Source organism: Panthera leo, chromosome B3 (genome assembly GCF_018350215.1).
Source record: "Panthera leo isolate Ple1 chromosome B3, P.leo_Ple1_pat1.1, whole genome shotgun sequence".
Classification (NCBI taxonomy): Eukaryota; Metazoa; Chordata; class Mammalia; order Carnivora; family Felidae; genus Panthera; species Panthera leo.
Window position 1 is genome coordinate 32,003,839 of NC_056684.1, and position 24,423 is coordinate 32,028,261.

At 45.7% G+C, this 24,423-nt stretch overlaps 1 protein-coding gene across 4 annotated transcripts in view; it reads right to left on the reverse strand.

The window, feature by feature from the left end:
• PML (PML nuclear body scaffold) overlaps window positions 1–24,358 on the reverse strand; it is a 39,755-nt gene extending 15,397 nt beyond the window's left edge. For 3 of the 4 annotated variants that reach the window (XM_042941439.1, XM_042941441.1, XM_042941440.1), the window contains exons 1-4: window positions 24,090–24,358; window positions 21,513–21,979; window positions 6,021–6,601; window positions 4,722–4,792 (exon numbers count right to left, since the gene is read on the reverse strand). In XM_042941439.1, the coding sequence (XP_042797373.1) occupies window positions 4,722–4,792; window positions 6,021–6,601; window positions 21,513–21,979; window positions 24,090–24,224 (1,254 nt within the window). In that variant the 5' untranslated portion in view covers window positions 24,225–24,358. Of the gene's footprint in view, window positions 1–2,075; window positions 2,236–4,721; window positions 4,793–6,020; window positions 6,602–21,512; window positions 21,980–24,089 lie in introns of those variants that run through there. The other variant, XM_042941442.1, reaches the window with a different exon arrangement.
• Window positions 24,359–24,423: the final 65 nt, after the last annotated feature.

Sequence of the window (24,423 nt, forward strand, 5' to 3'; positions counted from 1 at the left end):
TACTCGAAAATAGTGAAAACGGAATTTTCCTAGATGAATTTTACCACAATAAAAACAATTATAGTTAAAATAATGAAATAGGGACCATCCTGTGATTATTGCCAATCTACAGAGAAGGGTAGGAGGCACAGAGGTGAAGTGACTAGATTTCCCAAGGTCATATACCTAATGAGGGTCTGGACCAGGGTTTGAGGCTAGTGTCTTTGAACTGGTGGTTCTCTTTCCTGGTCACTGTCTCTCTTACATCCCCCCACACCGCCTTTCTCTATACTGTGTGAAACAGAAGCATCCACTGGGCAGTTCACTGAAAATAAGTGACGAATGACCTGGGAAGTGTCCCTCCGAAAGGGGAGGCCCAGACTCTGCCACTCCCGCCTGCAATCCTGACCCCTTGCTGCCTCCAAGTCTGTGTGTGCCCAGGAGATGACCGTGAGCAGGCGCCTGCAGTGGTCTGTGCGGTGAGGGAAAGGAAACAACACCCAGCTGGAGGGGGCGCTTCCTCGAGCACAGCCACGCTGGACAAGTCAGAAGCTGGACTTTAAGATCAGGAAGCCAGGGATAGGCTTTCCTCACAGGGGAACCCCAGGAATTAGCTGGCCAAACCTGGGCTGGGGCAGGTGGGGGAAAGCCCCACGTGGCCCCATCGTGCTGGGACCGGAGCTCGACGTGGGGCGCTTCTTGGTATTGAGCACTTTGATGTGGGCTCCCAAGTCAATTGCTATAACGGACTGACTTCCTTTTCCCCTCCCTCTCTGCGTTTCTTTCTCTTAACATCTTTACAGAAAGGGAGGAGAATTGTCTCTCTGGATCAGAGTGTATCTGGGGGAAGTGGAGAGAATGGAGACTCTCCTGGGCCTCTAGGAAAGTATATAATTGTGGAGTGCTCTACATCAGTGTTTTTCGTTTTTCCTTTTTTTAAGTTTATTTATTTATTTGAGAGAGAGAGAGAGAAAGAGAGAGAGAGGGAGAGAGAAAGAGGGAAAAGCACAAGTGGAGGAGGGGCAGAGAGAGAGAGGGAGACTCCCAAGCAGGCTCCACAATGTCAACTCAGAGCCTGATGTGGGGCTTGAACCCAGGGACTGTGAGATCATGACCTGAGTGGAAGTCAGACGCTTATCTGACTGAGCCACCCAGGTGCCCCTATACCAGTGTTTTTCAGACTATAGTCTGTGACCCATTAGTGAATCATGAAAGCAATCCAGTGGGTCACGACCAGCATTTTTTAAATTATGCAGAATAGTATAGAACAGAAAACCCATGTAACAAGGGTAATTTATTTTGCAAAACTTCCATTTTAGCTACAGTTATGCATGTGTACATATATATACCGTAGATATAAAATATATTTCTTTATAATGGGTAGTGGTCAGAAATTTAAACCATGTCACACCCATTAGGATGGCTATTAGTGAAAAAAGTGTGGATGAGAAGGTAAAGAAATTGGAAACCCACGAGGTGCCTGGGTGGCTCAGTCCGTTAAGTGACCGACTTTGGCTTAGGTCATGATCTCATGGTTCGTGGGTTCGAGCCCTGCATTGGGCTCTACGCTGAACACTTGCTCAGAGCCTGGAGCCTGCTTCAGATTCTGGGTCTCCTTCTCTCTCTGCCCCTCCCCAGCTTGTGCGCTCTCTCTCTCTCTCTCTCAAATAAATGTAAAAAAAAATTTTTTTTAAAGAAACTGGAAACCCTGTGCACTGTTGGTGGGAACGAAGAAGGGCATGGCCAACTGTGGAAAATTGCATAGTGACTCCTGAAAAAATGAAAAATAGAATTACCAGATGAACCAGCAATTCCACCTCTATGTAAATTTTGTTACGTATATTTTATCACCATTAAAAAATTTGTTTAAAAAAGTGAAAAAGGTCCTTTCATGTCTGGATCTACAAATCACTGGTATGTGAAAGACCCTCTTTCCAGAAGGGCAACAAACTCCCTGAAAGTGGGCCTGGGATTCTCTGCCTCTGTCCCACCCACGATGCCCTCCCTCCTGTGTTAATGAAGCAGGGGACAGACAGGAAGGCTCACTAAAAAAAAAAAAAAAAAAAAAAAAAAAAAAATCATGATGCCCAATTTGTTGTTTGGTAGCTTTAAAATGTTTTATTTTTTTCCATTCAAGTATTATAACGTCATGACAAAAAGAGCCTAGAGGAAATGGAAGAAAGATGGCCCCCAAGCTGGGGAGTTCTAGTTAAGGCTGTTGCTGTGTTTTCTCGTCACCTCTGTGCAGATACATGACTGAAATGAAAGTAAACCAACAGTTTCAAGAGGGATCCAGTGTTGGGGCGGGAAGCCCAGCTCCTGCCTCCTAAGGCAGGGACATGGGCCCGAGAGTCACCTTTCTCCTGGCATAGCTGAGCGACCGGACTTTCTCCAGGGACTGCCCGGCCACGCCTGCCTCCCTGGAGCTGCTACACCAGTCCTTTGCACTCACAGAGTGAGACGACATCCTTCCCCCGGCTCCACTGGCCTGCCTGCCCCCTCCTCCAGCCTACTACCAAAGTGAAAGCAAGAGGCTTTGCAGAAAGAGCATTCTTCTGATGCTCCAAGTTCAAACTACTTAGTAGCGAATAGTGAGAGGTCACATAAAGACAAAGACCCGGAAGAATGCCTAGACCTCACACAAGATAGTACAGGGTCTCTTGCTGTCCATCAACCAGCAACTGGCACGTGGAAGACAGCCGAGCTCTGTGGACCTGGGGCACCTTCCCCAACTATTTGTAGGATTTCTTTGGGGGACATTATTCATCCTACCATTGTGATACCAAAACAACCTAAATATGCATTGACAGGGAACTGGCTAAATAAAACATGCTACATCCATTCACTAGACTGCTATACAGACACAAAAAGACATCAGGAAGCTACCTACCTACTGAAAATGTAAGAATTCCAGAATACTTTGTGGGGTGAAAAAGCCTGGGGCGTAATACTATGAACATAGGGTAGTATGCTACCTTTGTGCAAAAACAGAATGGAAAATGGAATTACCTGTAATCATATTTGCTTGTAATTACATAAAGAAATTTGGGAAGGATATGTAAGAAATAGAGACAGGTATATGGGCATAAGAAGTGGAAAGATAGGGACCAGAAGGGAGGGAGACATGATATGTTACTTTCTTTCTTTTTTAAGATCCAGATACCGTAAGTGCAGGATTTGGGCAGTAAGGTGCCATGTGTAGGGTGTTACGTGAAAATATTGGATATGCACAAACACAGTCTTAGTTTGCACAAGAAATTTCTGTGATGCTGAGTAATGGAGAGCTCAAATGAGAAACGGGGTGCAGAGAGATGTTGGGGTGTCCCCCCACCTCAAAGCATTGGTTCTCAACTTAGCTACAAATTATCATCACCTGGGGATCTGAAAAAAAAATTTAGGTACAATTTATATACAGTGAAATGTACAAATGGTAAGCGTACAAATCAATGGATTTTAAGAATTGAAGTGTAGTTGACATATTTATCATTCTATGTTTTTACTTCTGACCGTGTGATTGTATTACTTCAAAAATATAATAAAAATGTCCTTTTTTACTTTTCAAGCTACATATGTGGGGATGCAGGACCCAAAGCAGTTAGGAGTCTGCTTCTAATCCTATCCCTAGCTTGCTGTGTCATGTAGCCTGGAGTTGTCACCCTCTCTTTGGGCCTCAACCTATGCAGAATAGAGGGTTAGACTCCATGCGCTCTCCTAGCTCTAAAACTCTCAGTTCCTAAATCCTGCATTCTCCAGGAAGTCTCTCCAGATTGCCTCTGCCTACAACAATCTCTCTCCCCCAATGGCCATGCATGACAAAGCTAGGCTCGCCACCCGACCGCTACCACCAGAAGACCTGATTTCTGTGGAAGTCTGATCAGTCCTGGGCCCACACCTTTGACAGGCAGACACAGGCAGACCCAGATGACCAGGACGTGGAGGAGACCAGACGCCTAGTCCAAGGAAGGATCTCAGGAAGCTTATCCCAGAGGATCCATGCATGCAAGCACTTAAGAGGGCAAGCCAAAGGGGTACCACTGCATTTTCTCCCAGGGAAGCAATCTAAGGGCAGTGCAGAGATGGGGGTGGCTGTCTCAAGCATGAGTGAGCTTCCTGTCCTTGGGAGGTGTGTGTGTGTGTATAGACAGCCATAGGTCAAGGGTGCTGTAGAGGGAATGCCGACGTTAGAGGGGGTATGGACACCTCCCAACCCTGAGAAACTATGATTCTTGCATATATGCTGGTCCTGAAATCACACCAATGAAACCCAACCTGCTGGGACTGAGGTCTGCCTCCTGGCCCCATTCTCCTCTCCAAGAACCATGTTGGGGGCAGGGGAGAGGTGGGGAAGGCCTCCGTGTTGATTCCAGGAAAATGCTCACATATCTAGGATGGGGGACAGGGTAAGGGAGATGTCATCTACCACCATCTGTCAGGGCCACCCACCAGTGACCGCCTTCTTCACCTCCTGTCCATCCCTGGTTCTCACCCCTCTCATATCTATCAAGTGCTACTTTGGCATTTAAGATCTCAGAGCCAGCCAGTTCACCTGCCCTTCCTTTATTCCTTCCCACCGAAGGCTCCAGTCCGGCCACTTGCTGTCCCTCTCTGGCACTCTCCCCTCTCTAATGCCTGCAGACACAGGGGACAACAAGACTCAGGTTCCTTCCTGACACAGGGGAACTCTGAACCCGTTTGACCTGTGGGACCATACCACCTCCCCTTGAGACCTCAACCCATCTTACCAGGTCAATGTCAGAAGAGTCCCTGGGAGTGCTGGAAGCCTCTGGGCTGGCCCTCCTGTGTAGAGCTGCATCTGGAGAACACAGAAAAGGTCACAGGCAAGTCAGGGACATCCCCGGTGGGAGGCATCTTTGCTTGGGACAGTGACAGAGGAAATGTCTCTGCTGCTTTTCCTAGAGACTCATTCTTCAGGGCCTCTCACAGCACTGGGGCAGCTCCATGGAGGGGCTGTCATTTGGAAGGAGAGCTCCCTGATTGCAGTGAGCATGAACCCAGCCAGAAGGGAGAGGGTGGCATTAGAGAGTGCAAACCCCAGGTGCATCTCTGTCCATCTCTCGGCTGCCACCGAGGCACACTGTGGTGGGATGAGCCCACAGCCATCAGCTCCAAGGGCAGGCGTGAGTGAGTGAGCCCCCATCACTGGCACTTGCCCGGATGCCTTCAGATTCTGTTGCCACCCACCTCTTTCCCAGTAAGGGCATCCTCACACCAGCTATTCAGAGCTCAGATGTGAGCCTAGAGATTTCCTCAAAGAGCTGTTAAAGGTTCCTCACCTTGGAGGCCCTTTGGGGCACCCCTCCCCTTGGCGTCCCTTGAAAGCCCCGATGACGTCACCAGCTCATACAGAGCTGCTCCAACTCCTGGATCTGGACTGCAGAGCCAAGCACTGCCTCATTCTCCAGCTACGTGATGTGCTCCCATCTTGTCCCAGTTGGACTGGACAACTGCTGAGGTCACAAATTGGTCTGCTCTCCACTTCCCAAGGGCCCACAAAGGTAGGCAGCTGGTCCAGACAGCAGGCCACGCTGGAGGCGAAGCATCTCCTCCACTGAGGCGCAGTATGGTTTCTGGTAAACACCCAACCACTCCAGGGGGGTTTTCTCAGTCCCCTTCTGCTCTAACCTCACGTTCCAGTTGACTTCTCTGTTGCTAGCCAGGAGGCTTAAGAGAATTTCCCGAAGTGGTTATCCCTTTGGGGCTAAAATGATACTGTGTCTGGTTCTCAGCTTAGTAGTTTCTTAATTCTCCAAGGGTCACAAGATCACAGCTAATCCACAGAGCCCTGTAAATTAGTAAAACGTGACCCCTCTGGAGGGCTGCAGACGCACGTCAGGGCCTCCTCTCCTCCTTATCCTGTGCTCTGGAATGTACGATGTGAGCAAATCTGACTTTAAACAAAAACAAAACTAAAAACAAACCCACGGCTTTCTTTTCTGCCCTGTCTCCCCCAGGGAGCGACAGCAAGGCATAGGCCCTTAAATGGTAAACAGGTCGGCCACAAGGGTGGCTCGGGTGCTTACCCGTCGCCTGAGTGATGCAGGAGACGAGTCCCTGCAAGCGCACTTTGAATTCGTCGAAGCCATCGGTGCGCACGGCGGCTTGCAGGTTCTGGGGCTCCTCCTGGCGCAGGCGGCTGAGCGCCTCTCGCAGGAAGCCGTGCATGTCCAGCACCTCCTGGTCAGAGGCGTAGCGCTTCATCCTCTGCACCAGCGCGCCTCCCATGCGGATGCGCTGCAGCACCGCTTCCAGGTGGCCCAGCTGGCCCGCGATCTCATCGTAGCTTCGCTGGTACCGCGCGCTCACTCCCTCCAGCAGCTCTTGCTCCTGGGCCAGCACGTGCGCTACCACCTGGCGCACGCGCGAGTGGATCAGCTCCTCGGTGTCTGCGCGCATGCGGCCCAACTGGCTGACAGCCGCGTGCATCTGCGCGTGCGCCGCGCCAAAGGCGCGGTCCTGCTCCTGCAGCGCCTGTGCCATGGCGTCCAGCTCGTCCTGCCGCTGTTGGATCTCCGCGCTGATGTCACACTTGAGCTCGCTGTGGCCGCTATCCAGGAGCGCGCACGAGCAGCACAGCGGCTTGGAGCAGCCTCGGCAGTAGATGCTGCAGACACACAAGGCCGGCCTCAGTTAGGGCTCTCCTGCTTCTAACCCCTTTATATTTTTGTTATTAAACTCCTTTTCAAAAATTACAAAACTTTGAATCATGGTATGTCCCTAGGTTCGTGCTTTTCTCCATTCAGTTTGTGGTCTCCAAACTACCCATAGAGCATTAGAACGTAAAAAAGTTACTTAAGTAACAACAGCTAGCCTCCAGTCGTGAAACAAGGCACAGATACACAGATTGTCTCTCCACACCGTTTCTGAATTTCCTTTCCCCGCCTCCGAGGCAACCAGGTGAGCACTGGGGTGCATCCTTCCACAACTGTCTGCTCAAACCACTTTACACAAATATCCAGATTGCTTGCAGGATTTTAAGGACTTGATACATTTCATCCCTTTCTTTTTAAAGTTTACCGGGTACGTGGTGCATGGTGCGTGGATGGCTCAGTAGGTTAAGCCTTGGACTTTTGACTTCGGCTCCGGTCATGATCTTGGGGTTGGTGAGTTCAAGCCAGCAATCGGGCTTTGCCCTGACAGCGCGGAGCCTGCTTGAGGATTTTCTGTCCCCTCTCTCTCTACCCCTCCCCCACTCGTGCACACATGCTTGCTCTCTCAAAAATACATAAACTTTAAAAAAAGGTATTAAAGGGGCGCTTGGGTGGCTCAGTCGGTTGAGCGTCAGACTTCAGCTCAGGTCACGATCTGCAGTCCGTGAGTTCGAGCCCCGCGTCAGGCTCTGGGCTGATGGCTCAGAGCCTGGAGCCTGTTTCCGATTCTGTGTCTCCCTCTCTCTCTGCCCCTCCCCCGTTCATGCTCTGTCTCTCTCTGTCTCAAAAATAAATTAAAAAAAAAAGGTATTAAAGTTTATTTATTTTGAGATAGACAGTTGGGGGGGGGGGGCAGAGAGGGAGGAAGAGAGAATCCCAAGTAGGCTCCACACTATCAGTGCAGGGCCCAAGGAGGGGCCTGAACTCATGAACTGAGATCATGACTTGAGTCGAAATCCAGAGTCAGAGGCTTTAACCTACAGAGCCACCCAGGTGCTTTCACATTTCATCCCATATAATCCTCACTAGAGTTACTGAGGGGAGAATTATTGCTGTTCTCATTTCACAGATGAAGAAAGGGAGACAATCAGTGGTTAAATAATTGGCTCAAGTATCTACAACAATTTTGGTGAGTTGACGTTTGTTCTTAAAAAGAAAAAAAAGATCATGCTATAAAAGATCATGAGTAATGTCTTTGTAGCTTCCTCCTCTAATTTAACTTTTGTTCAGGACATTCCTCTAGGTCTAATAAGTATAGATCTAATGTATTCTCTTTATAGCCCCCTTAAATTCCACATTGTACCACAACTGATCCAGTCATTCTCCTGTTAATGGACATTCTAGTGATTTCCTATTTGTACTTTTTTTGTCAATATGGATAAAGCTTTATGTGGCCTAACACATGGGTGCTTTTGTTTCTATGAAATAGGTTACAAAAAATAGGAATGCTAAATCAAAGGGTGTGCATTATTTTCATTTACTTAATATATTTTAGCTAGCACTTGCACAGCATTTATTGTGTATCAGACAATATTATGAGTATTTGAGAAATATCACTCTTTTAATCCTCCTAACAATCCTACAGAGTAGGAATTATTATATCCCCATTTTAAGGATGAGGAAACTGAACAAGAGGTACAATAACTCGTCCAGGATCACAGTTGGTAAGTGATAGAGTCCAGAGGGCAAACTGTAGGAGGCAGAATAATGAGGCAGAATAATGTACTAATTCCCAGAACTGTAGTATGTTAACTTCTATGACAAAAAGGACTTTGTATATGTGATTAAGGATCTTGGGATGGGAAGATTATCCAGGTGGACCTAGTGTAATTACGAGGGTCCTTATAAGGAAAAGGGGGAGGCAGGCAGGTGTGAGAAGGAAGACGTGATAATGGAAGCAGAGGTCTCGTGCTATCCTGCTGGCTTTAAAGATGGAAGGGGGTCATGAACCGAGGAATACAGGCAGCTTCTAGGAACTGGAAAAGGCAAGAAAATAGATTCTCCCCAAGAGCCTCCAGAAGGAACATGGCCCCGCCAACATCTTAATTTTCTCTCAGGGAGACCCATTTCAGACTTCTGACCCCCAGAGGTACATAGTAACAAATGTGTAATGTTTTAAGCTCCTAAATTTGTGGTAATTTGTTGCAGCAGCAATAGGAAACTAATATAAAAACCCAGCCAGCCAGGCACAAGTCCAGGCTCTGAAACGCTATAATGCTGCCTCTTCAAATACTACCAGGAAAATATTGTTAGTTACTTCCCCAGAAATATTGCTATCATCTGTTATCAACAGCAATGATAATAAGTCAGCCCACCTGAGGCCAGGAGAGAGGCTCTTAGCTGGAGCCACTTTGGCCTCGGTTAAAGATCAACTTGTCCTGGAACTGCCAGCAGAGACTGTGCTGGCCAACCTGACTCCAAAATTGTGGCACGAGGCACTGGTCCTCGGCTTTGTCGGCTCTCAACCTCCCCAGACCACCGAAGAGGGCAAGGCTTCAGAGCTCGAACCTCTTGATCAAATACAGGAGATTTATGCTAGGCTAGCTGAGGTTTCCTGGAGAGCCCAGAGCGTGAGGGAAGCATGGGAGTTGCCACTGGGTCAAGAGCACTCAGCAACTCCAACATGGGGAAATCTGATCTAAGTAACAGAGACCCATCACCAAGAGGCAGGGCCGGTGACTGAGGTAAGCGTCAACTGAAGCAGAGGGCAACTGTGGATCTGACCTCAGCTCTGTGCCCTTAGCAAGTCACTTAACCTCTTTTTGCCTCTATCTTCTATCTGTAAAACAGGGATAACCCCCACCTCATATGGGAATTCTATAGAGGATCAAATGAGAGAAGTCCTACATATATGTTCTCAACAAAGACTGCGATCATTATAATTGACTGAGATATTAGTGCTCACCGATGATACCATTAACAAGAAATGCTGAGCAATTATGAAAAGAACTAATAACTCTACAGAGGGCAGTTTGGCAATATCCATCAAAATCACAAATGTATTTATCCTCTGACCCAACAATCCCCCTTCTGCGTCTCTATTCTGTAGCTCTACCTCAACATGTACAAAATAACATCTGTACAATGCAACACAGTCCATAATGGCAAAGAATTGAAACACGCTAGGCAAACAGTTGCATAAATTATGATACAACCATACAATGGAATGCTATCCCAGCAATTCAAATGAAAAGAATTATGGAAAAAATTCCCAAGCTCTCATTCACAAACAACAATTTTCAAATGCTCAAAAAAAAAAAAAAAAAAAAAGTAGACATACTTTTAACAAAAAATATATACATGGGAAAAAAGAATTCCACTGAGAAAGAATCTAAAAAACAAAAGTGTCTCAAGGCCCCAACTGGAAACACTAAATAAATATCACGATATCAATTCTCTTCAAGTTCAGATAAAGGTTTAAAGCAATTTTAATCAAATTACAGATGAGAGTTTGAAACTTCATCAATGGATTCTCAATTTCACAGGACAGAATAAACAGATCAAATAGTTAAGAAATTTTGGGGAAAGGGCACCTGGGTGGCTCAGTCGGTTAAAAGCTACCAACTCTTGGTTTCTGCTCAGGTCATGATCTCAAGGTTCATGAGTTCGAGCCCCATGTTGGGTTCTGTGCTGTCAGTGAGGAGCCTGCTTGGAATTCTCTCTCTCCCTCTCTCTCTGTCCCTTCCCTCCCCCTGACCCCGCTTGCACACGCTCTCTCTCTCTACTAAATAAACTTAATGGGAAAAAAAGGAATTTTGGGGAAATCAGTGTCAGAAAGGGGAATTTTCTCTGCCAGATAACATAGGATAGAACTACCATTATTTTAAGAAGTGTGTGTGGCACTAGTCCAAGAGTAAAAAGGAAGGAAAATTAGCAGAACAGACCAGATATTACTTATCTAGGTCCTGGCATCCATATAAGAATGTGATATTTTATAGAATAAAGAAAGCATCCCACACTAATGGACATTAAACAATTCCACTCAACAGTCAGAATTGAGAAAACCAGCTACTGCGGTGGGGAGAAGCAAATTAGGGCTTGTTTCACTCGTGATGCCGCAATACATTTCCGGTGGGTCACAGACTTAACTATGAACCATAACACCATAGAGGTGTGATAGTTGACTACTGATGATGGTAAAGACCTTATAACCACTGAAGAAATGGAAGAAATCATACACTCAACAGATGCGACTACCCAAAAATTCAAAACTATGTATTTTTCGGAAAGACATTCACAACTTCCTATCGTGAGAAAAGCAGGTTACAGAACTATCTGCTTCTGTTCAGTTTGGTTTATGTGATTGTAGAGACGGCAGGAAGGAGAGTAAACAGTCTATATATATTTTTTTTTTTAATTTTTTTTTTCAACGTTTTTTATTTATTTTTGGGACAGAGAGAGACAGAGCATGAACGGGGGAGGGGCAGAGAGAGAGGGAGACACAGAATCGGAAACAGGCACCAGGCTCCGAGCCATCAGCCCAGAGCCTGACGCGGGGCTCGAACTCACAGACCGCGAGATCGTGACCTGGCTGAAGTCGGACGCTTAACCGACTGCGCCACCCAGGCGCCCTAAACAGTCTATATTGATGGGAGTTACTTCTTTCTCTTTCTCCCTCCCTCCCCCTTTTCATCTATTTACATTTTCCCAAAATTTCCATAATCACTTCTAAGTGAAGGAGTTTGGACTTTAAAGAGGAGGCAATGGAGAACCCTCAGAAAACATTCCATCTAGGAATAATAAAGCTTTTCCTCTTCTTCCCTGACATGTATTGTTTTGCTTGTCCCTTTATGACTGTTCAGTGAATTGACTATGTCGTTAATATTTTAGTTAGAAGCCTCAACATGTTTCCTGGGTTCTCAGTCTCCCTATCTGAAAGCTGCCTATGTCTTAAATTGCCATGCCAGAGGCCATGTGACAGCAGGAAGGATATGGGTCCTGGAGGTGGACGGCCTTGGGTCTGAATCTGAGCCCTTCTGATTCCTAGCTACAAGGCCTGGAGTAAAATACTTTCTCTCGAGTCTTAACTTCCCTGTCTATAAAATGGGGATAAATAAGAATGCCTCTCATAGACTGTTGCAAGGACAAAGATGGGCTGGTGTATGGGAAGTCACCTGCACAGTGCCAGCTACACATTGGACATTCTGGAGCCATGCAAGAAGGGGAGGCATTAACTACACATGTTTGCACGGCAGGGATATTAGCCCTACTGTTGGTCAGTCAACCTCTCAACCTCAGACAGTACGGAAACATCATATTGAGTGTGGTCTCTGGGCTGTCCCCTTCCCACTAGGGTCAGGCCAGCCCAGTGTAGCCACACCTCCTGCTGAGGCCAGAGCGGTATGCCACTTCTGCTGTTCTAAAAAACAGGGCTGGGAAATCCAGGAAGCAAAAATCCTATGAAAATGGGACCCGTGGAGGAGAGCTGGCCCCAGAGCAGGACTCCAGGGCAGAGCCCGGCTGGTCTGAATGGGAACTGAAAAACTCTCTACTCTACCATGCTCACTTCCACGAGAGCGACAGGGAGCTTCCACTTTGAGGGAATAGCAAAAGGAACAGCCTCCTTTGGAAACTCAAATTATTGGCTAGAGGGCAATTAAAGGGATACATTTGTCATTTACATACAAATATGAATGCTTTCAATCAGACTGGTTTCCTGCTCTGCTGGGAAACAGAGTTGAGGAAAGATTTCTGAAGCCAGGAGAAGAGATGGGTAATTGCAGAGCCTGGGATACTTAGAGCGAAAGCATTATTCCTATTGACTTCCCCTCCTCCAACTCTTCATTGGTTGAGAAGGTGGTGACAGAGATCGTAGAACCTAAGGGCTCAGAGAGGAAGACACCAGAAAGGCAGCAGCGAGAAAAGGTAAGAGGAGGAAGCTTTGTCTGTTTCTCACACCCATCTTATGCCAACCCCACAGCCAAGAATGAGAAAGAGAAAGTTTGTGCTTTTCCTTCCCCACTCTTTTCTTTTTTCTTCAGACTGTCATGTAAATTCTAGATAGTTAACATACCATACAATATTGGTTTCAGGAGTAGAATTCAGTGGTTCAACACTCACATACAACACCCAGTGCTCATCAAGACAACTGCCCTCGTTTAATGCCCATCACCCATCTACCTTCCCCACTCTTTTCTAGGCAGGTCCCTGCTCCCAAGACAGAGGGCTGGCGTGTCCATTATGACCCACTGAAAGGCCACTCAAGCCAGAGACCAAGGGGGAACGCCAGATACGCGCCCCCCTCCAACCCCTTCAACAAATCACTAACTCTTGCTGATTCTACCTTCATTTACCCTCCACCCCCAAATATTAAATACCAACTATGCACGAGCATGGCACTAGGATGTAAAGACGACCGAGGTAGAATCCTGGTTCCTAAATCTGTCACATGAGTTCCCATTGCTACACACCTTTGTTCTTGCCTCGATCACAACTTATCTCCTTTGGCATATCCCCTAACAGGCTTCCCTGCCTCTGGTCTTTCCAATCAACCCTTCCCAGTGCCACCAACACGGTATTTCTAAAATGTGATGATCGTCATATGCTGGGACCATTGCAATGACCCCCCTCAGAAGTATAAGCCAAAACAGTATCAAGTGCAAGACATTTTTAAAGCATCACATAAGCTATATGTTAATAAAGGAGATTTGATTTTTGGAACAGTTTTAGATAACTTGGAATTCACTGCATTTTATAATGGACTACAATTATACAATATTGAATGTTAGTGAACAGTGATGAAGTAGGGATTTACACGCCAGGAAATGTTGCAAGGCAGCAAGACAAGGTTTATCACATAGATGAGTACAGTGACTACAAACTATTTAAATCTGATCTAATTTCAGTAAATGAGATGGCAAAAGAGATGGAAGTAGCTAAAACAATCGGTTAATTAAAGCCATGAATAAGAAAAACATGATTTGACTAAGTTAACAATAAACACTGTTTATCAGTCAAGTGACACATGGCATAAAAAGGCAGCTCTTCTACTTGGCTATACCAATCTTGAAATGCTTTTCTAACTCTAACAGCTTTGGCAGAATAAATCCAAATTGTAAGAGATGCCAAAGCGGAATTTGTTACAAAATTCAAAGACTAAAGTTAATCATTAAATGTTAATGACTCTGGTAAAATAGAAAACAGGCAGTAAATCCTTACGTGCAACAATTTTGATAGTCTCAAGTACTTTTTCTACAATGTGTATAAAATGATTTATCATCATCTTCATTACTCATTCAAGAGTCATTAAACAAATCAGTTCCCCCCAAATCATAGTAATACTGTTAAGATTATGAATCAGAAAAACCCAAGAAACAATACTAATACATTATAATACTAATGGCAATAGAGCAAAAAAGAGTACAATGAGGAGGAAAAGGAAGAGGAAAAAAGAGAAGGAGTAAGAAAATTTCCCTGTAATAAGGAGAATTTCTAGATTGAAGAAGTCTGCCAGGTTTCAGAATTGGATACAAAATGCTCAACACCAAGACAGTTTGGTTAAATTAATAAACTTCAAGAATGAAAATACCTTTAGGTATCAAGACAGAAAAAGCAAATAAATTTGGCCTCAGACCTCTCCTCATGAACATTTGATGCTGGAAGACTATGCGGCAAAGTCTACAAAATTCTAAAGGCAACAGTGTAACCCAGGTATATTATACCCAGCCAAGATATCATTCAAACAGAAGAGCAACTGATAGACATTTTATTTTTTTAAAAAAAAAATTTTTTTTAACGTTTTATTTATTTTTGAGACAGAGAGAGACAGAGCATGAACGGGGGAGGGGCAGAGAGAGAGGGAGACACAGAATTGGAAGCAGGCTCCAGGCTCTGAGCCATCAGCCCAGAGCCCGACGCGGGGCCCGAACTCACGGACCGCGAGATCGTGACCTGAGCTGAAGTCGGATGCTTAACCGACTGAGCCACCCAGGCGCCCCAACATTTTCAATACTAAGAGATCCTAGGAATTTAGACTGCTTACTGACAACATCCATCCAATTAAGAGCTGAATTGAAATAAAGAATTTATAGGAACGAATGCTAAAGTACAAGGGCCAGGGCCACTCATGAGAGCCATTTTAACATAGAAGCAAGAGAGATAGATGGGAGTGGGCCATCCTGATCTTTTTCAGCAGAGACTCTAGCTACTATTGTCTAAAATGGAAATGTTTCATTAAAACCAAACTATAATAACTACAACCTCTTAATGTCTTAGTATTTTTTTTTTTTGCTTAGTCTTAGATATTTTAGGAAACATTTTACAATGAAGAAACATTTCTTTGAAGTTTAGTAAAGTCTAATTTTACTTCAGTAAAATTTTTCTTCAGTATCTTTTTCTTCTGCTAAAGTTAAGGAAAATTAAATTTATCATTTCTTAAATAGCACGCTTTCTTTTAATAATCCACGTCTGAGGGGAAAAATCACTCGAGTTCTAAACAAGCAACTTGCAGAATCCTTTTTTGCAACTCAGCCCAGTTGTTAGTTGAGGACTGCCTGTCTGTAGTGGCCAGCAGTGCCAGGAAACGCACACACGGTTTGCAGTCAGGAAAGCCTCTACCCCATTTGGGTCTTGGCTCAGACAAGTTCTCCCAGTTGGGTTAGCTCCCATTAATGCATTGGCCTCTTGCCTCATTTATACAATGGGAACAGTTCTCTCTTCCTCAATAATCTTTCAAGAAGGCATGAGAATTAAGATAACAGCCCAGGAAAAACATCTCAAAAGACAGATAAGTATTAATAAAAGGGATACTCCAACCAGAAGAGCCCATTCTCTGCCCAGGTTGGAAAAGGGAAAACACCTCCTGCTGGAAAGGGACGGCCCAGGTTCCAAGGAGTTGGGAAGCTTCATCTGAGGCTGGCTTCAAACCTGTTGCCTGCATGGATGGGTGTCTGATCCAATCAGAAACAAACTCAGACTAGGCTTAGAATCCGGGAAGGGATTCTTGCTTTCTCCCACTGGATTTGAGAATGAGGGTGTGTACAAGGGGCCTCTGGAGCTACAATCATCTGGCAAGCGACAGGAAGAAACCCTTCCGTGAATGGGGCTGACTTGGAGCAAAGAAGGGTCACAAGAAATACAGAGAAAGCAGGTCCTGTTGACATAATATGAATATCTAATCAAGTAGGGTCAGAGGCTGGCCACAACCCTGTTCACTTCTTACATAAGCCATTCATTCATTTTTTGCTTAAGAGACTGACTAAAAATTTGTTACTAATTTACACGTTTGTTTTCATTGTATCTCATACAGACAAACCTCTTCAAGGTACACTTCACATGGCCCTCTTATCTACGCATTCAACCAAATCTACCTTGGGGCTCCATGCCCCCCACCCCCATGAAAGGAAAAGCAGTTGCTCTTGGCTTGGCTCAGAAAACAAGTCCCCTGGGTGAGTTCATAGAAAAACTTGGAAATGGATTCTTTGTGCCCTAACTCCTGGCAGCATCCTTCTGCTTGCTCATGTGGTGCTTCTGGGTCAGCTTTCAACCCCGGTAAGATCATCAATCCCCAAGAAGACGCAATTTACTGATAACTTCACAGAGGGTACCAGGAAGGCCCCAGACAGGCTGGGCCAAGGAGGCCAGCCGGACACCGAGGGTGCAAACGAATTTCAGGAGGCACTTGCTTGGTTCATGAGGGCAAGGGGGCTCCTCATAGTTTGCACCTGTGGCATCTGGCCTTCTTCCCCCACCCAGCCCTGAGGGGGAGCCCATGAGGTCCATGAGGATGTCTTTTCCATTTCCTTCTCAGCTAGCAGCCCTTCCCTTCCTTGTCCCCAGCGTTGCCACTGCGATCTGTCTGTCTCTGCCCTGAACCTTCCCCTGGGCTGTCCCGCCTGCTTCTCCCTGTCCTCTTGTGAAATCATTCCAACTTCTGGCCTTGGGAACTCTTTTCCCAGGTTACGGTCTCATCACACCTTTCAAACTGGATTAATAGATCTTTTGTTTTTTCCACTCAACTAATCCAAATGCTTTCTGGCTATAAGCTTTGATGCCTCTGGATTAATTCCTCCACCCCATCCGGCCAAGCTTTGGGATCTGACACCCAGATATGGGAGTCAGTTTCAACTGCTGTCCTCGACTCAATATTACTATTGGGCAAAAGGCACTCCCCAGCAATCCCCAAAATGGAAAGGTTGGCGGTCACCTTTAACTCCAGGTGAGGCAGGCCCTGGTAGTGTGAGATTTGGGCCCCTTCCCCATTCTTCCATCTCCGCATTCTTGCAGACCTCACCCCCATCTGTACCACAGCCTCAGTCTCCTAATGGGGCTCCCTTTCCCCTGGTCCAGGTCCTTTGCTTCAGTTTCTGCTAGGTACGTATGCCCAACAGCACAGTGGTCAATCTCCTCAAATGCTTTATGGAATGGGGTGAAATATAAATAAGTATGCAGCCAAAGAAACAAATACTGGGTCTCCTGGCTCCCAAACTTACCCACTTCACAGAACCACAGTGCAGGGAGAGAATCTGACCGTCCCACCCTCTGCCTTAACACCCATCAGTGGGCTTCCAGCAGAGCCCCCCCATAGGGTCCCTCTCAAAGTGTGTTCTATAGACTGTTCACTGGTAAAACAAGAGTGAAATGCACGAAAAAGGAACAAGCTGAGAATAATCTATGTCCTAAAATTTTAGGATAAAGTTCTAAATCCTCTAAGCCTCCCATGTCTGACCCCAGTTCCCTCTTCCAGCCCCTGCCTTCAGGCATACCCTTTACTTGCAATTCCTGAAATGCAGCCGACTGACTAGTGCCTCTGCCTTTGTACAGGCTTCCTGGCCCACCCTGTCCTGCCCCCAATGCCGTTTCTCCTTTCTCATGTGTCAGGCTAAATGTGACACCTTCTTGGAAGCTGCATACGCCAGTCAATGCCTTTTCGAAGATGACTCACTTTTGGGCCTGCGCTCCTCCTGCTTTCTGTCCTTAACAAATGACCGAGCACACATCCCGATGTCAGCCCAGTGCGCATGGGGATACTGGCAAGGGAACATGTAAGATAGCAAGGTAGAAGACAGTGTGAAAGGGCAATTATCCAAGCTCAGGGTGAGCAGATTTCCTCCTGGCACTTTCTAGCCTTGATGGTTAGTCGCAGATCTGGTTCTTCCACCAGATGGCGACCTCACAGAGGGCCAGGGCTGTATCTGTTCACATTTATACCCTAGTACCTAGCAGACTGCGTGCCACATAGAAGGAAGTAGGAAATGTACTCCACGCAGGGCGCCTGGGTGGCTCAGTCGGTTGGGCGTCCCGACTTAGGCTCGAGTCATGATCTCACACTTTGTGGGTTCGAGCCCCGCGTCGGGCTCTGTGCCGACAGCTGGGAGCCTGGAGCCTGCTTCCGATTCTGTGTCTCCCTCTCTCTGCCCCTCCCCTGCTTGGGCTCTATCTCTCTCTGTCTCTCAAAAATAAATAAAGGTAAAAAAAAAAAAAAAAGAGGACTCCACGCCAGTGGTGGAAGTGGTGATCAGGATCAATGCCAGTGGCCCAGGACAGACATTCCCAGGCTGAGTTCTGAGTTTAAAGCCACCTGTGGTGCTGCTCCCCAACCAGAGTCCTAAATCAGCTTGGTGTCAAAGGACGGAGTGGTTTGTGACCGCATTGTGACCTGAAGAAAGCTGTGGGTTATTTATGGCACTGAAGTTTTGTGCAGAAAAAACAAGTTGAGTGTTCCCAGTAACTGCTAGCAAATCATGAAAACAGTGTGAATCGTGAGTGTCTGTGTATGATTTTTAAGCAATATGATCAGGTTTTTGAAACCATCCACCTTGATCAAGGGATGGGAATCCTACGCTCTTGGCTGGACCAGCCCTGCCCATTGTACCTGGACAGAAACCCACCCCAACCCCTATATCAGAGGTGGGACCACTTGTAAGCCACTAACATCTTATTTAGAAATAAGAAAGGGGGGGCATAGAGACAGGTATAAAAGAAATTTTTAAATTATGAAAGAACTTAGGATGAACTGGAAAATTTTCAGAAAATCTGACTCAAGATCCAAAACAGACAAATACCAAGGAAAAAACCTGACTCTTCAAAAAAAGCACCAGTCTCAGATAGTTTCTCGAGAAACTTCTACAAACCCCAAATTGCTTATGTTCTTGAATTGTTCTAAAGCAGAACAGAGAAATTATAGGAACAGGATTTTAACATTGACTGTGTACTTAATATGTGCCAGGCACTGTGCTAAGCAGTTTACGTGTGTGTGTATGTGTGTGTATACCATGTTCAAACAAGCTTACAAATTCACTGGAGGAGATTAGTAGAAAATGGATCAAAAAACGTAAAAGAAATCACACATATTCATAAAAATTGATCACATTTATAAATATAGATAATAGCCTAAATAAGACAGTATTAAATGGAATCTAGCTATGAATTAAAATAATAGTATCAGGACCCAATAGGGTTTTTTCTCCTGGGAATTGAAAAAACGGCTCAACATAAAGAAACATACTTCTGTATAATTCATCACACTGAAAGGTAAAAGGACACCTTCACAGGATCAAAGAACACCCATTCCCGAGTTAAAAATAAAACAAAATAGCAGCCACAAAAAACTTCGTAGTAAGAGAGAAGCGGGAGGCAACTTTCTGAATGTGATTTTGTCAAGTTACCCAAGGAAGCCAATAATAAACAGTGTATTAGAATGCATAAACTTTCTCATGAAAGCTAGGAATAAGATAAAGTTGCCTTTCCTGACCACTTCTTCGCAGTATTCAATATTGTTCTGGCAGTTCTAGCTAATGAAACAAAGCTACAAAGAGGAAATATGCATAAATACTGGAGAGAAAAAGGTTTTTATTATTTGCAGATGATATGATTGTTTACCTAGAAAATCCAAAAGAATCAATTAGAAAACCTTACAAAAAGGAAAGAGCTCAATCAGATGGCTAGTCTAATACCAATATATATGAATCAGGAGGCCTAGAGCATGTTAATGATGACCAGCTAGAAATTATAATGGAAAATATTTTATTCACAGGGTTATTAAATATTATAAATTAAACTATAGTTTAAAAGTTCAAGAAGTATGTCAATAGCACTATAAAACTCAAAAGATATAACCAGAGATGTAGCCAACTCCCCCCAGATTTAATAAAATCCCAATGAATATGTAGGTTCTGAAATTACATAAACTGTAAGAACAAAAGAGAAGCAAAAATGAGGAAGAATGGGAATTTAATTTGCCTTATCAAACATGAAGCTAGCTACAGCATTCCCTACAGCAGTAAGGATTAGCGAAGGAATAGTCAGATCATTGGCCCAGAACAGATATTTGCAAACATACTCATGATTACTTGGTTATTTAGTAGAGCATTAGAGGGCATTTCAGATCAAGGCAAGAGTGGATTATTCAATAAAAGTTGTTGAGAGAACCAGCTTTCCATTTGGAGAGAAAAGCAAAGTGAGAATCCTACTTTATACCATGCAGAAAAAGAAATTCCATACAAATTAGAGATTTAATTATAAACACAAAACCATGAGATTATTAAAATAGAATATAAGAAAGTATTTTTAACATTGGAAGGGGGAAAAAGTCTTTCCTAGCATGATTAAAGCCAGACACGGTAAAGGAAGAGACTGATGAACTGGATTCGATAAAACTAAAAACTTAAACACAATACCTCCTAGGAAATGAAATGACAAAAGTCAACCTGAGAAAAACACTTGCACAGCTACTGGTTCTTGCAATTAAAGAGACTTATTTCTGGAAGGAAAAACATCAAACAAATAGGTAAAGGACCTAAATAGGCAATTCACAATTGAAGAAAAAACAATGGCCAATAAACATATAAAAAAGTCACTAAACCTGAATCTTAATAACAAAGAAATCCAAATTCAAGTTGATATTATCTGTTGGCTGAGGAACCTGCAGGAAATGCATTCTGGTAGTGCAGGTGGTAAAAGTCCAAGCAGGAAGCAAGCCACCGTGAGTTTTAGGAGGAATGCAGTTCTGAGTGTGTCCCCTATGGGCAAAGAATACCTTCACTTTGCGGATCCCAAGGGATCTACAGAATCTTACAGAAAGCAATCTATTGGGAGTGGGGAGAGTTCACGTTCATATGCCACCTTTTTGGCTAAAAGAGGGAAAATAAGAATGTATAAGACTATATACCCCTATCTATCTGTGCGTATACTCCCAAAGAAACCCTGGAAACATTCAAAACTGGTAACAATGGTTAACTGTGGATGGGGAGGGAGGGAGAGAGAAATGGTAGGAATTAAGCAGACAGGGACAGAGTGGAAAGGAGACTTGCCCCCTCTCTTTATAAATTTTGTGACTTTTTGACATACAAACGTATTATCAAAAATACTGAATTAAAATCCTGTGCTGTTTAATAAAAATAATTTTAACTGGATTCGATAGGGTTTTTTCGAAATAGACATCCTGAGATAGTACGGTGTTACAGTTTTGCCTTTTCGGACAGAAACGAACTACCTGCATCTCATCTAGAATCCAACTCTATACCCTGACTCCATGGCTGTGACATGGAAAATTCCACTGTAAGACTTTCTAAAGGCAGTTTGGTAACAGGTATCAAAGTATACAATTTTCACACCCCTTCACCCAGCAATGGCATTTCCAAAATTTATCCTGAAGAAATTATTGGATAAATTTGTAAAGCCGACTCTGCAGCTTTATTTATTACAGGGGGAACTGGAAACGATTACTACCCATTTGTAGGAGACAACAGAAATTGCGGCCATGGCCACAGCACAAATGCTGCCGGTCTGAGGACCACACTTTGAGTTGCAGGACCCTAGAAGCTCCTCATCTCACGTTCCCAGCTATGTGCCTCTCTGGATCTCTGCTCCCTGCACCTTCTACCGGTATCTTGGATGTGCCACCCCACCCTGGGCCGGCCGGCTCACCTAGTCAGCATAGGGGTGCGGTGGTTGGGGTTGGAGCAGAAGATGTTGTTGGACTTCCGCGTGCCATCTAGGAACTCACGCACCGACTGGCTGCGGAGCTCTGCCAGGGGCCGGGCCTCGTGCTTGAGGAACCACTGGTGCGCCTCGAAGCACTTGGCACAGAGGAGCTGCTCACACTCGAAACACCAGAAGTCGGCAGTTTCTTTGCAACGGGTGCAGAGTGCCTGCGCGTCCACGATCTGCCGATACACCGACAGGCGCCGCTGCAGACTCTCGAAGAAGACGTTATCCAGGGCCAGCGAGTCAGAGCCTGCGGGCCCGGGCGCCTGGCAGATGGGGCACTGCGTGCCCGGCGCCCCCAGGCATCCCGAGCACAGCGTGTGCAGACAAGGCAGCAGTTTGGGGCACTTGGCTTCTACCTGGCAGCCCTGGCAGCGCAGGAACTCGAACTCCTCCTCCACGGCTTTCTGGGGGACCAGAGAGGTAGGGGTGAGGCCTGAAATCCAGGAGTCCCCACCCACCGCACCCACTCCTGTGGCTGCACAGAGGCCCATTCCAGGCAGGCTGATACAAAACCGAGGCTTACCAGTACCCCACTCCGCCACTCACTCACACCTTCCAGCTCTCCCTCCACAGTTTACTGAGCATCCCCTAGGCCCTGAGATACCCGGATGGATGGGATAAATCCCTGCCTTCAAGGAACTCAGTTTAGAGAGGAGATACATTAAAGCGTCTCTCATATGACATCGTATAAAGTGCTTAATATGGTTTGGCGGCTCCTCAAAAAGTTAAACGTACAACTACCATACAAACTCAGAAATATCATTCCTAGATGTATTTCCCCAAAGAACTGAAAACAAGTACCTGAACAGATACTTACGTGCACACCCATGTTCCCAGCATCATTAGGCACATTATGCACAATAGCCAAAAGGCAGAAATACCCCAAGTGTCCATTGATAGATGAATGGATAAACAAAAGTGTCTACATGTGCAATGGAATATTATTCAGCTTTAAAAAGGAAGGAAGGGGGTGCCTGGCTGGCTCAGTTGGTAGAGCATGTGACTCTTGATCCTAGGGTTGTGAGTTTGAGCCCCATGCTCGGTGTAGAAGTTGCTTAAATATAAAACCTTAAAAATTAAATAAAATAAAAAGGAAGAAAATTCTCATACACGCTATGAGAACCTTGAAGACATTACGCTAAGCAAAGCAAGCCAAACACAAAGGGACAAATATTGCATGGTTCCACTTTCTAAACTAGGCAAAGTCATAGCAACAGAAAGTAGATTGGTGGTTACCAGGAACTGGGAAAAGGGGGGCAATAAGGAGCTATTGCTTAAAGAGTACAGTTTCTGTTGGGGTGATGAAAGAATTCTGGAAATAGAGGGTGGTGATAGTAACACAACATTGTGAATTTACTTAATACCACTGAAAGGTACACTTAAAAATGGTTAAATTTTTGGAGCAGCTGGCTGGCTCGGTTGGTGGAGCATGTAACTCTTGATCTCAGGGTTGTAAATTCAAGCCCCACGTCAGGTGTAGAGATGACTCACAAAAATAAAATCCTTAAGGGGCGCCTGGGTGGCTCAGTCGTTAAGCATCCGACTCCGGCTCAGGTCATGATCTCGCAGTTTGTGAATTCAAGCCCTGCATCGGGCCCTGTACTGACAGCTCAGAGCCTGAAGCCTGCTTTGGATTCTGTGTCTCCCTCTCTCTCTGCCCTTCCCCTGCTCTCTCTCTCTCTCAAAAATAAACATTTAAAAAATTAAAAAAAAAATAAATCCTTAAAAACATGGTACGTTTTATGTTATGGATATTTTACAGCAAAAAAAAAAAAAAAAAAAAAAAAAAGTACTTAAAACAGTACCTGGCACGTGAGGAGTGTTCATAATTAAGTAGTATTACTCCTAGTTTTAATAATGCAAATAATAAAAGTTACTGCAAGAAGGTGCTTTCATGAAAGGGAGCCAAAGGGCCTGGAAGAACATAGAGCAAGTGATGTTAAGTAGCTCCTTTGGGGGAGGAGGGGAGCTGGGGCATTTGTCCGGGAGAAGACTGAGGCAAGCTTCCAGGAGGAGGACCTTGTGGACGGGGGCTGTGCTCGAGGGGTGTTCCAAGAAAAGGATCCTGGAGGTATCCTAGCAGAGAAACCACCACAGGAGCTGTGAGGCCTTAGCCAAGACACTTCTCTCATCCGGGCCAGTTTCCCACTTTCTGATCTGGGAACTTGGGTTTTGGTTTTCCCACACCTGGGACACGTTCCTGGCTCCAGAGGCCTGCGCAGTAGGGCTGCTCCTGCCATTCTCCCTAACCTGTGGACCTTCATCTGAGGCAGGAGCTTAGGAGGCAAAGCGCCAGCGTGGTCATTTTGCCCCCTGCGCCTGGAGAGGCTCCCCTAACTCATCCTGGTCTCACTTACCCCTACCCCAGCCAAGAGGGTCAGGACCCAGTGCCTGCTTTTCTCTCTGTGTCACTCTTTGAGGTGCTTGGCCAAGTTGCCCTCTCCCTTCCCACCTCTCCCCGCAACTGACCAAATCAACAAAGCCTAAACCCCATCTCCCCAAACCCAGTAGTACCTCCGTGGGGCTGTGGCTGGGGCTGGGCTGGTGGTCTTCGGAGACGGACTCCGGGGGAGGCATGGTGGGTGTGGGGGGCAGTGCGGGGTCTTGCTGGGGACCCGGAGATTGGGCGAGTGCAGGCTCCCGCTGCATGGATCACAGCACAGTTTCGATTCTGGGTTTTGAGCTTGAGGGGCGGGAGGAGAAGCGGAACGAGAAGCAGGCGCCAGAGGGCCAAGTCTCCCGAACCCGTCCGAGTCTATCCGTAAGGGGCGGCGCCCGCTGAGAGCCCGCCTCCCGAGAGGAAGTGAGACAGACCGGAGGGGCGGTTCTAGGGGCGGAGGGGCGGCTC